The sequence below is a fragment of the Lynx canadensis genome, chromosome B1 (genome assembly GCF_007474595.2).
Source record: "Lynx canadensis isolate LIC74 chromosome B1, mLynCan4.pri.v2, whole genome shotgun sequence".
In the NCBI taxonomy this organism is placed as follows: domain Eukaryota; kingdom Metazoa; phylum Chordata; class Mammalia; order Carnivora; family Felidae; genus Lynx; species Lynx canadensis.
In genome coordinates, this window is record NC_044306.2 from 119796491 (window position 1) to 119809762 (window position 13272).

Sequence of the window (13272 nt, forward strand, 5' to 3'; positions counted from 1 at the left end):
TGCGTCGGGCTCTGTGCTGACAGCTCAGAGCCTGGAGCCTGTTTCCCATTCTGTGTCTCCCTCTCTCTGCCCCTCCCCCGTTCATGCTCTGTCTCTGTCTCAAAAATAAATGAACGTTTAAAAAAAAATTAAAAAAAAATAAAATAAAATGGTTAGTTAATGCCACAAAAGGGAAAAAAAGTAGGGAAGACAAAAATAGAAACAAAGAGCAGGGGCAATAAATAGCAAACAGTACAAACATGGTGGATATTAATCTAAGTATATTAATAATAGCTTTAAATGTGAATGGTCTAAATACACCAGTAAAAGACGGATTGTCAGAGTGTATCAAAAGACCAAGATCTATAAGAAGCCACCTTTAAATATAAAGGCACACATAAATTAGACATAAAGGGATGGAGAAGGTATACCATGTAAATACTAATCAAAAGAAAGATGAAATATTAATTTCAGACAGCAGACTTCAGAGTAAGGAATATTATCAGAGATAAAGAAGGGTATTACATAATGATAAAGGGGTCAATTCCCAAGATCATATGATAATCCTTAATGTATATGTGTCTGACAACAGACATGTTGACATGTGTCATGGAGTTAACATGAAGCAAAAACTGGAAGAACTGCAAGAAGAAATAAATGAATCCACAAATATACTTAGAAACTTAAACAATCTCTCAGAAATGGACAGATCCAGCAGGCAGAAAATTAATAAGGACATGAACTCAACAACATCATCAATCAACAGGATGTAATGAACAATTATAGACTACTTCATCTAATAATAGCATAACACGCATTATTCTCAAGATGACATGGAACATTCACTAAAATAGACCACATTCTATCATACACATACAAAAACACTTTAATAAACATACAAGAATAAAAATCACACAATGGATGCCCTCAGACCACAAATGATTTAAACTACAATTCAAAAGAAAAGTAGCTGGAAAATCCTGAAATACTTGGAGATTAAACAATATACTTCTAAGTAACACATGGGCCAAAGAAAGAACCTCAAGTAGTATTTTTAAATGTTTGGAACTAAATAAAAATGAAAATACAGCTTATCAAAATTTGTGAGATGCAGTGAAAGTAGTGAAATTAGAGGATAATTTATAACTTTGAATGAATATTTTAGAAAAGAATAAAGATCTTAAATCAGTCTTCTAAACTTCCACATTAGGAAACCTGAAAAAGGAGCAAATTAAACCCAAAGTAAGCAGAAGAAAAGACATAACAAAAATCAAAGCAGATATCATTGAAACTGAAAAAGACAGAGAAAAATCAATGAAATCAAAAGCTGGTTCTTTGATAAGATCAGTAAAATCAGTAAGCCTCTAGCTAGGCTAATTAAAAAAAAAGACACAAATCAATAATATCAGAAATGAAAGAGGAGACATCACTACAGATCCCATTAAAAAGATATTAAAGGAATACTGTGAACAAGTTTTTGCCCACAAATTTGAAAGCCAAGAAGAAATTCCTTGAAAAACACAATATGCCAAAATATGCACAAGAAGACATAGACAATCTGAATAGGCATATCCATTAAATAAACTGAGTCAATACTTAATCACCTCCCATAACAAAGAGCACCAGACCTAGATGGCTTCACTGGTGAATCTTATCAAACATTTAAGGAAGAAATTATACCAATTCTCTATACTCTCTTCCTGAAGATAGAAGCAAAGGGATAGTTCCCAACTCATTCTATGAGGTCAGCATTAGCCTCATACCGAAAGCAAAGACATTACAAGGAAAGAAAAATACAGACCAATATCTCTGATAAACACAGAAGCAAAAATTCTCAACAAAATATTAGTAAATAAAACTTAACAATGTATAAAAAGAACTATATATCACAACCATGTGGGATTTACTCTAGATATGCAAGGTTGACTTATATTTGAAAACAAATTCTTGTAATCCATAACACCAGTGGGCTAAAGAAGAAAAAAATCACATGATAATAACAATAGATGTAGCATAAACATTTGATAAAATCCAACATCCATCATAATAAAAACTCTTAGCAATTTATGAATTGAGGGAAACTTCCTCAACTTGACAAAGAAACATCATTCCCAACTTGATCCATAGATTCAACACAACCTTAATCAAAATCCCAGCAAGTTACTTTGTGAATACCAATAAACTCATTCTGAAGTTTATATAGAGAGACAAAAGACTGAGTTAAAAGTTGGAGAGCTAATACTACCGAAGCACAAAATTTACTATAGGGGCACTTGGGTGGCTCAGTTGGTTGAGCATCCGACTTCGGCTCAGGTCATGATCTCATGGTCCTGTGAGTTCAAGCCCCGCGTCAGGCTCTGTGCTGACATCTCAGAGCCTGGAGCCTGCTTCAGATTCTGTGTCTCCCTTTCTCTCTGCCCCTCCCCCCTCATTCTCTCTGTCTCTCTCTCTCTGTCTCTCTCTGTCAAAAATAAATAAACATTACAAGATTTACTATAAACCTACAATAAACAAGAGTGTGTGATGTTGGTGCAAGACCAGACGCATATACTAATGGAACAGAATAGAGGGCCCAGAAATAGACCCACATAAAGACAGCCAATTGATCTTTGATAAAGGAGAAAAGGCAATGCAATGGAAGAAAGACTCTGATTTTAAAATGGGCAAAAGACTTTGACACCTCACCAAAGAAGATGACGAATAAACATATGAAAATATTCTCAGCATCATATGTCTTTAGAAAATTGCAAATTAAGGCAACAATAAGAAACCACTCTATACCTATTAGAATGCCCAAATTCCAAAACACTGACACCAAATGCTGGTGAGGATGTAAAGCAACAGGAACTCTCATTTATTGCTAGTAAGAATGCCAATAGTACAGACACTTTGGATAAACAGTTCCACAGTTTCTTACAAAACTAAACATACTCTTACCGTATGCTCCAGCAACCATGCTCCTTGGCAGTATTTACCAAAATGAGGTGAAAATTTATACACACAAAAACCTGCACATAGGTGTTTATAGCAGTTTTGTTCATAATTGCCAATTTTTGTGTTAACCCTTGCCCTGGTTTTTTTCCCCCAAACCTCTCCATCATCTTATAAACTTTTTTTGTTATTGACTGTGCCTTATTGAATTATAATATAGTTAACATACCACAATGTTAATTAAGGGTTAAATGTGCAGCTCAATGAATTTTGACAAATGTATACAGCTCTGTAACCATCCCTCACATCAAGATAATGTAGAAGAGTCTTGCAGCAGTATGACTTTATTTACTCCTCCTCTGCCCTCTGTGCTAGATTTATATATATGTTCTTTACTTCTACATTCTTATTTTACTTCTGCAATTGTATATATTTTTACTTCTACATTCTTATTTTTGCTTCTACTTTTATATGTATATATATATTTTTTCTTTTTTTTTTTTTACTGCTACATTTGCTTTAAAAAAAGCCAAAAGTCTTTTTTTTTTCATTAAAAAAATTCTCATATTTCTCTACATATTTACATTCTTTGGTTCTCTTCATTTCTTTTTGGCATTCTGGGTTCCCATGTGGAATTCTTTCCCTTCACTCTAAAAAACTTGTAGTTTTTGTTGTTGTTGTTGTTGTTGTTTTGTTTTTGTAGTAAAAGTCTTCTAGCATTCTTTTTAGCTTTTATTTGTCTGAAATTGTCTTTTTAAAAGAAATTTTAATAGAGGTGTAACAGACATATAACCTTATATTAGTTTCAGGTGCACAATATAATGATTCTATATTTGTGTATATTGCAAAATGATCAAGATCAACACAATAAGTCTAGTGAATATCCATCATCATACATAGAAACCTTTTTTTCTTGTAATGAAAATTTTAAGTTCTACTGTCTTAGCAACTTTCAAATATATAATGCAGTAGCCTTAACTATCATCACCATACTATACATTATATCCAACAACTTATTTATTTTATAACTGGGAGTTTGTAACTTTTGACCCCCTTTACCCATTTTGCCAACCACCCCCCTTCTGGCAACCACCAGTTCTCTGTATATGTAAGCTTGGTTTTATGGTTTGTTTGATTTTTAGATGTCATATATAAGTGAGCATGCAGTGTTTGTTTTACTTTGACTTATTTCACTTACATTGATACCTTTAAGGTCCATCCACATTGTCTCAAGTGACAAGAGTTTTTCTTTTTTTTTTTTTTTTTAAGAGTTTATTTTTAAGTACTCTCTACACCCAACATGGGGCTCAGAGTCACAACCCCAAAATCAGGAGTCACATGCTCCACTGACTGAACCAGCCAGGCACCCTGGCTATTTTCTGACTGAAAAATATTCTGTTTTTATATTATATTGTATTATATTATATTATATTATATTATATTATATTATATTATATTATATTATGCTATTGAAAATAATGCTACAGTAAATATGAGGGTACATGTATCTTTTGAATTACTGTTTTTATTTTCTTTACTCAGAAGTGGAATTTCTGTTTTCCTCTCTTCTTGAGTAAGTTTTGGTAATTTGTATCTTTCTAGGAATTTGTGTATTTTATCTAGTTGCCTAATTTTTTAGCTTGAAATTATTTATAATATTTCTTTAGCATCATTTTAATTTTTGTAAGGTCTAAAGTAATGTTTCCTCTTTAATCCCTGATTTTGGTAATTTGTACCTTCTCTCTTTTTCCTTTGTCAGTCTAGCTAAAGACAATTTTTTCATTTTATTGACTTTCTCTAATGTTTTTCTCTTTTCTATTTAATCATTTTCTACTTATTTTTTATTTCATACATCCTACTTACTTTTGGTTTGATTTATTTGTGTTTTTCTAAGTTGTTAATGTGGAAGTTTTTATTGTTAACTTTAGATAATTCTTTCTTTCTAATATTTTTTAAAGCTTATACATTTCCGTCTGTGCACAACACATCCCATTAATACTGAAATGCTTTGTTTTCATTTAGATATATTTCTCTTGTTATTACTTCTTTGATTCATGATTACTATTTGCATGATATATCTTTTTCATCTTTTTATATTCAGCTTATCTGTTTCATACAAAGTATCTTTCTTGTAGAAACCATATGGTTGGATCTTGCTTTTTTTTTGAACAAAATCCAGTATGACAGTCTTCCTTTTGAATTTAAACCATTCAAGTTTAACATAAATACCGATATGGTTGTGTTTATGCCTGCCGTTTTGTTCCTTGTTTTCTATAAGTGTCATGTCTTTTGTTTTTCTGTTCATGCTTCTTTTTTGCTAATGAAGTCTTGTTAGGGCACTATTTAAATTTCCCTATTGACTTCTTAGCTGTGTTTTAGAGGTTTTAGTTTTAGTGGTTTCTCTGGGAATTCTAATAATCATCTCCAACACTTAATTCCTGTGTTATATAGCAGCTTTGAGCCAATAGACCTCTATATGCCATAAACTCAACAATATTTTGTTATTCTTACTGCTCTTAATAATCTTAGTTTTTTTCAATGAAGAGGTGAAATGAGAATATATTTATAATCTTTTATACTTAGGTATTTATTTACCATATCCAGTACACTTTATTGCTTCTTATTGGTCCAAATTACCATCTTGTGTCATTTCCTTTCAACTTAAAGCATTTTCTTTAGTATTTCATTAGGGGTGAATTTTTCTATTTTCATCTGTCTGAGAATGTCTTTATTTCAACTTTACTTTGAAGAATAGGTGTTTGTTTATTTGTTTTTTAGAGAGAGAGTGCACACACAGAGGCTGGGGGTAAGGGGGGGCGGTGAGAGAGAGAAAGAAAGAGAGAGTGGGAGAGAGAGAGAGAGAGAGAGAGAGAGAGAGAGAGAATCTCAAGCAGGCTCCATGCCCAATGCAGAGCCCAGCACAGGGCTCAGTCTCACAACTGTGAGCTGAAATCAAGAGTCAGACACTTAACCAACTGAGCCATGCAGGCACTCCTGAAGAATGGTTTTACTAGATGTTGAATTCTTAATTGACAGGCTTTTTTCTACATTTTTGAAATGTCACCCACTGCCTTTGGGCCTTTATTTTTTCTGATGAAAATGCTGCTGTTAATTGCATTATTGTTGCCCTGTACATAATGAGTCATTTTCTTACAACTTCCAAGATTTTCTTCTGTATTTTTTTGTCAGAAATTTGATGATGGTGATGATGTCTCTAGGTATGGATCTTTTGTGCTTATTCTATTTGGGATTTGTTGGGCTTCTTAATCTATAAGTTAATGTTTTTTATTAACTTCGAGAGGTTTTCAGACATTATATTTTCAAGTATTTTTCTGCCCCTTTATGTCTTTCTCTTCCTGGGACTTCTTTTATGCATATGTTAGTACTCTTGGTGGTATCCTATAGGTGTCTGAGGCTCTGTTCATTTTTCTTTATTCTTTTTTTCCTTGCTTGTCAGATTGATTAATATCTATTGATCTATATTCAAGTTCACTGATATTTTCTTTCACAAGATCAAATATGCTGTTGAGCCTCTCTAGTCAACTTTTCATTTCAAGTCTTGTACATTTCATTTCCAGATTTTCATTTTTAAATAAATTTTCTCTCTTTATTGATATTCCCTATTAATTGACACATTGTCCTATTTTCATTATTTGAATATATTTATAATAGCTGTTTTGAAAACTTTGGAAATCTAGCACCTGGACTTATTCATTCAGTCTCTATTGACTGCTTTTTTGTCCTGAATGTGGGTTGTATTTTCCCATTTCTTTCCATATCTAGTAAGTTTGGGATGAAAATTATACATTTTAGTTGCACATATGGCAACTTTGAATTCAGTTTTATTTTTTTAAGGTTTTCATTGTTGTTGTTTGGGTAATTTGCATGTACTTAAATGTGGAATCATTCTGTGCCATGGTTTTGCAGCACCTGGTGTCTTACTTTTTGTTTATTTGTTTTTAGCCTATCTTCCTAGGGGTTTCTAATTTGTCTGCATAGCTTAAGAGTCACCTAATGATTTGGGGGAGACATTGTGTTCAAGCCAGTTAGGCTTCCACCCTCTGCCAAGTGATCCTATAGGTAGGTTGAAAAATGCATTCAAAATTGCTGCTGGTTGTCAAATCTCACATCAGTTTTTACTTTTTGCCATACTCTCAGGAGTCTTCTCTGTGGTTGCATACACATACATCCAATCAGCCATGCATATGTGGAGAACTTACCTCAACCTTTCTATGATTCTGTCATATCCAGCATCTCCCAGTTAAATTTTTACCATATCTGCCACTCACCTGAACTTGAGCTGCAACCTCAAACTGGCACCACAGCATATTTCCTCTGCCTATTCTGAAACCAATCTGCCACTTCTACCGAGCAAAGTCATGGGTTTTCTCCCTCCACTGCATATCTATACCACCTCCTCTCACAACAAAGTGGCTGGTTTTTAAGCTAGCTCCATGATGGTAAAACTACAGTGTTTCCTAAATGAAGTAAGTGGGGAAATGAGGGGAGGAATGATAGCAGTCCCAGGCAGGAAGGCCTCAGACTTTAACCAGTCCTACCTAAAACCCTAGCATCTTTTTTTTTTTAATAAATGCTTCTCAATTTGGTAACTGTCATTAGTCAGTTTTCAGGATCCTATAATTATTGGTTTGTTGTTGTTGTTGTTGTTGTTGTTGTTGTTGTTTATAGCTTTACATGGAGGGATTTTTTTGTTGAGATAAATTGCCTATCTCTTCAGGTCATCATTATTGACAACCCCTTCCCCACTTACTTTTATATCCCCTGATTAGCCATTTTGATTAGTAATGTGTTCTAAAATTGGTTAGACTAACCTACATGTTTGCAAATTTCTTTGTACATCTTTCTTTTTGTTCTTATGTCCTTATTCCTAAAACATATCTTTCAATAGTTTTTTGTTTTCAGTGAAAATGGAGTATGTTCTTATATATTAACTTGACAATATCTTTAATTTGTTTTTTGTTTGAATGATAGTTTAACTGGCTACAGAATTCAACATTGAATATTTTATCTCTGCACTTTGAAGACTTTATTATTGTCCATGTTCCATTATTGCTATTGAGAATTGAGAATCTGCTCCAATGTTTATTTTTTTATGATTATCTTTCTCTCTCTGGAGTCTTTAAGACCCTATTTTTGTCTTTGGTGGTCTGTGGTTTCTCAACATTATGTCTAAGTATCTATTTTAATTTAATCCTGGGTGAGAACTCATTTTGCTTCCTGTGTCCAAATCATTGGGAATTACTTCTTATCTTATAAATTTTTATCTTAAATTCAGATTCAGTGGGGTTTATACAGTTTGGAATCAGGAATGTCTATTGGGGATATTTTGAACTAGAATCTACTAATTGCTCAAGGCCTAGTTCCATGGGAAGATATTTTTATGCTGTGTTTAGGATTTGGGGTTCCCAAACCAAGCAAATCATGTAAATTTGAGACTTAGCCTTAAGTTACTTGAGGCCTAGTTTTATATATGAATTCCCAGAGGTGATTTTGCCAACTAGAGACCAGCTAAGACAAACAAACTGCCCTGTCTTTTCCCTTTGTCAGTAGAATAGTATCTTCTGGTCCATTTAATAAGAGTGTAGTCCTTCAAGTGTTCCAGTTTTGTGGATGGCAATAGAGCAGAGGAACAAGAATCTTAGTTCTAACTTTTTGCCTTGAGTTTATCAAAATCCTCCTCTTCTATCCTGCCAGTTTTATGGAGCCAAAAAGGGGTCACAGCTAAAAAATACACTTAAGCTGTTCTAAGAACCTGAAAAAGTATTAGGAATTATGATTTATAGTAAAATATGTTAAATGTTTAATATGCAGGTGGCAATTTACAGTGTAATCATTTGTCCTTTGCAGAAACTTATGGATTCCCTGGTGAATAGAGCCTTTCCTGAGAATCTAGTTGCCAGGAAGAAGATATCTACTAACTTATCCTTCTCACACTATTTACCTGTACTTCCTACATATAACCTAAGATACATTATATTCTCCCAAAGACCAAGTTCACTTTTTTCCTAGCCATTAAATCCCTTTATTAATTTATGCCAAATATCAACTGAAGTATCCTTCCAGCACAAAGACTTATTCTGGTCCTGTTTTAAAAAGTTGGCACTCTGCCACTGTGATCTACTATAAATTTGAGAATTCTTATCACAACCAATTATCTTTTTATTCATGATGCAAAGGCTACTCTAAAATGTAAAATGAAGTAAAGCTCATCATATTGCCATGGAATTTTTTAAATGTCATATATTGTGAGAAATGTTTAGCACTTTATTATTTTTGTTTGTTTAGCACTTTAAAGGATTCACATATACTTCTAATTTTTTTTTAATTTTTATTTTTAGAAAGAGAGAGAGACTGAGCGTGTGTGAGCAGGAAAGGGCCAGAAGGAGAGAGAGAGAAAGAGAAAGACAGAGAGAGAGAACCTTAAGCAGGCTCCATCCTCAGTGTAGAGCCTGATGCACGGCTTGATCCCATGACCCTGGGATAATGACCTGAGCCAAAATCAAGAGTCAGATGCTCTACTGACTCAGCCACCCAGGAACCCCTTAAAATATTTTTTAAAATAATAATACTTTGTTAAAAACTTGTGCCATAAATTGACAGGGACTTTGGAATATATGTTAAACAGATATTTCTTCAACCATACTAGCAAGCAACATTAGTCTATGTTATGTATCATTATATGGGCCTGGCTATTAATATGATATTTGATAAGATAGAATCATCTTTTGTATGTATATATCCATGTCTATGTAGATATATAGATATATGCTTTTTTTATATTTCAGGAGTTGCACTTTTTATGTTATGGTGTGTAGCCTGGTCATTCTCAGGCCCCGAAGTTCTCCCTGGTGGAAATTTATTTGGACTATTAATTATTTTTTATAGTGCCATGATTGGGGGGAAAATTTTGGAACTCATTAGAATACCTTCAGTGCCTCAACTTCCACCTCTTCTTGGTAAGTGTACAGTTAGCTCTTATGTCTTTGTTTTTGCTGTATGCAAATTATGAACATACTCTAGTCAGAATACATATAATATAGAAATATTTCAATGTAATATGATCTTTATAGCTTCTTTTTATATTTACTATATATGTGTGGATATAGCTCATTTATAGAAGTATTTATTCTCTTTGTATAAAAGCACACAGATTTTTTTTCTGAAATATTTTTGAAACAATTTAAATATACTCAATATATGATTCCTGTTGCTTTATTGTTTAATAGGACATTTTAAAATTAATTTTAAATATATTATAGAAAATGAAACATTTTGAAAAGACTGAATTTTTCTGTAGATAACCTAACTCAAATACGATGATAAGATTCAAATACTGTAGTGACTAGGGCACCAGAAAGTTTTATGGTTTAAGCTGTTTGGGCATCTCCACTATGTATATTCATAGATGCGTCATCTGCCTAACCAGTATTATATCCTCTTTCTTTATTACCATTATTATATAACTCTCCATTTGGACAGAGGAAAATTAGTGGAAGAACTTCTATCAGTGGTGTCTCATATCTTCTAAGTATTCAATACACCCAAATATTCCGTACACTGTGAGTAGAGATAATTGCTCCATCCTATTGCTAATATCCTTCTATGTCCACAACACCCTTTTAGCACCTGCTAAGTATTCACTGAATCTTTTTTTTTTTTCTCTCCAAAACTTCTACTCTTACCCTAGCTTAGGCTATTTGTTTTCCAAGTCTTCCATGGACTTTGGCAGAGCCTTTTAATTGTTCTCTCCTCTAGTTTTATGTCTATCTAACTCATCAAAACCATCACATAGAAAATACAAGATGCACTATGTCTCTCCCTCCTAAAACTTTTCCTATGGTACATTACTCTGGAAAAGCAAGCGGTGGGAATGGAGGCTGCAGGGGGGTTAGCTTTATATTATCTGGCCTCTCCTGCCCATTCTCTCACTCAGTCCTTGCCCTTTTTTTGTTTAACAACACTGAATTACCTGTTTTAGCCCTTTGAGATAATGTCATTTCTTATCTCCAGTCCTTTACTTATGCTGCCTTCTCTACTTGTATGTAATCTGTCCTTCACCAAAGTAATGATGTAGTGTGTTTAGAGAAGGGAAATTAAACATTTCTCTTTTCTAACTTAGAAAAATGAACTGAATCAGACATGTTTTCTTTTCTTTTTTTTTAAAGGGATGTTACTGGCAGGTTTTACCATCAGGAATGTTCCATTCCTCAGCGATTACATCCATATTAATAACACATGGTCTTCAACTTTAAGAAACACTGCCCTTACCGTTATCCTAATACAAGCTGGGCTTGGACTCGATCCACAGGTAGATTTGCAACTATATCTTGAATAAAGATATTTTAAATATTAGAGGCTGGTAGAAAAGAAAAAGAGGCAACATTTTTGTTATAGCTGCTCCAAGTGAAGTCTGTAAGCAAAACTAAGATAAAGAACAAAGATTTTGCAGAAATATTGGCATCTTATAATTTCTACTTCTGGCCATCATTATTACTGATATGAAGAGAAATCAGTGTGATGTAAGATCTCTATTAGAAATCATCTTTAGTTATTTTCATAGAGATAAATGTCCCTCGTACAGCATTTGTTTTGTTTGGGACCTGTGGCTTTTCTATGGATAACTATTTACTTTTCAGTTAATAGTAAACTTGTGGTGCTTGGGTGGCTCAGTTGGTTGTGTCTGACTCCTGATTTTGGCTCAGGTCATGATCTCACAGTTCATGAGATTCAGCCCCACATCGGCACAGAACCCGCTTGGGATTCCCTCTCTGACTCTCCCTCTTTCCTTGCCCCTACCCTGTTCTCTCTCTCTCAAAAATAAATAAATAAACTTTAAAAAAATAAATAAAGGGTAAGGTCCACTCCTAAAAGGTTTTTACTTTTGTTTTGTTTTCAAAGAGATTAAGAATTTCAGTAACATTTTTATTTAATGACTTTCTTCCCCCACAGATGTATGTTCCTGATTATCTGTGCATTATTGTAGAAGCTAATCTTTTAAAATATCACAATCTAGGAATCATAAATCTATTTGGGTTTTAAAAAGGTGACTCTTTTTTTTTTCAATATATGAAATTTATTGTCAAATTGGTTTCCATACAACACCCAGTGCTCATCCCAAAAGGTGCCCTCCTCAATACCCATCACCCACCCTCCCCTCCCTCCCACCCCCCCATCAACCCTCAGTTTGTTCTCAGTTTTTAAGAGTCTCTTATGCTTTGGCTCTCTCCCACTCTAACCTCTTTTTTTTTATTATTTCCTTCCCTTCCTCCATGGGTTTCTGTTAAGTTTCTCAGGATCCACATAAGAGTGAAAACATATGGTATCTGTCTTTCTCTGTATGGCTTATTTCACTTAGCATCACACTTTCCAGTTCCATCCACGTTGCTACAAAGGGCCATATTTCATTCTTTCTCATTGCCATGTAGTACTCCATTGTGTATATAAACCACAATTTCTTTATCCATTCATAAGTTGATGGACATTTAGGCTCTTTCCATAATTTGGTTATTGTTGAGAGTGCTGCTATAAACATTGGGGTACAAGTGCCCCTATGCATCAGTACTCCTGTATCCCTTGGGTAAATTCCTAGCAGTGCTATTGCTGGGTCATAGGGTAGGTCTATTTTTAATTTTTTGAGGAACCTCCACACTGTTTTCCAGAGTGGCTGCACCAATTTGCATTCCCACCAACAGTGCAAGAGGGTTCCCGTTTCTCCACATCCTCGCCAGCATCTATAGTCTCCTGATTTGTTCATTTTGGCCACTCTGACTGGTGTGAGGTGATATCTGAGTGTGGTTTTGATTTGTATTTCCCTGATAAGGAGCGACGTTGAGCATCTTTTCATGTGCCTGTTGGCCATCCGGATGTCTTCTTTAGAGAAGTGTCTATTCATGTTTTCTGCCCATTTCTTCACTGGGTTATTTGTTTTTCGGGTGTGGAGTTTAGTGAGTTCTTTACAGATTTTGGATCCTAGCCCTTTGTCCGATATGTCATTTGCAAATATCTTTTCCCATTCTGTTGGTTGCCTTTTAGTTTTGTTTGTTGTTTCCTTTGCTGTGCAGAAGCTTTTTATCTTCATAAGGTCCCAGTAGTTCATTTTTGCTTTTAATTCCCTTGCCTTTGGGGATGTGTCGAGTAAGAGATTGCTACGGCTGAGGTCAGAGAAGTCTTTTCCTGCTTTCTCCTCTAGGGTTTTGATGGTTTCCTGTCTCACATTCAGGTCCTTGTCCATTTTGAGTTTATTTTTGTGAATGGTGTGAGAAAGTGGTCTAGTTTCAATCTTCTGCATGTTGCTGTCCAGTTCTCCCAGCACCATTTGTTAAAGAGACGGTCTTTTTTCCA

At 34.2% G+C, this 13272-nt stretch overlaps 1 protein-coding gene across 1 annotated transcript in view; it reads left to right on the forward strand.

Moving 5' to 3' along the window:
* Window positions 1–13272, forward strand: part of SLC9B1 (solute carrier family 9 member B1) — a 54543-nt gene that overhangs the window by 6575 nt on the left and 34696 nt on the right. The window contains exons 3-4 of the mRNA XM_030313344.1: window positions 9717–9887; window positions 11097–11239. Of these exons, the coding sequence (XP_030169204.1) occupies window positions 9717–9887; window positions 11097–11239 (314 nt within the window). The remainder of the gene's footprint in view (window positions 1–9716; window positions 9888–11096; window positions 11240–13272) is intronic.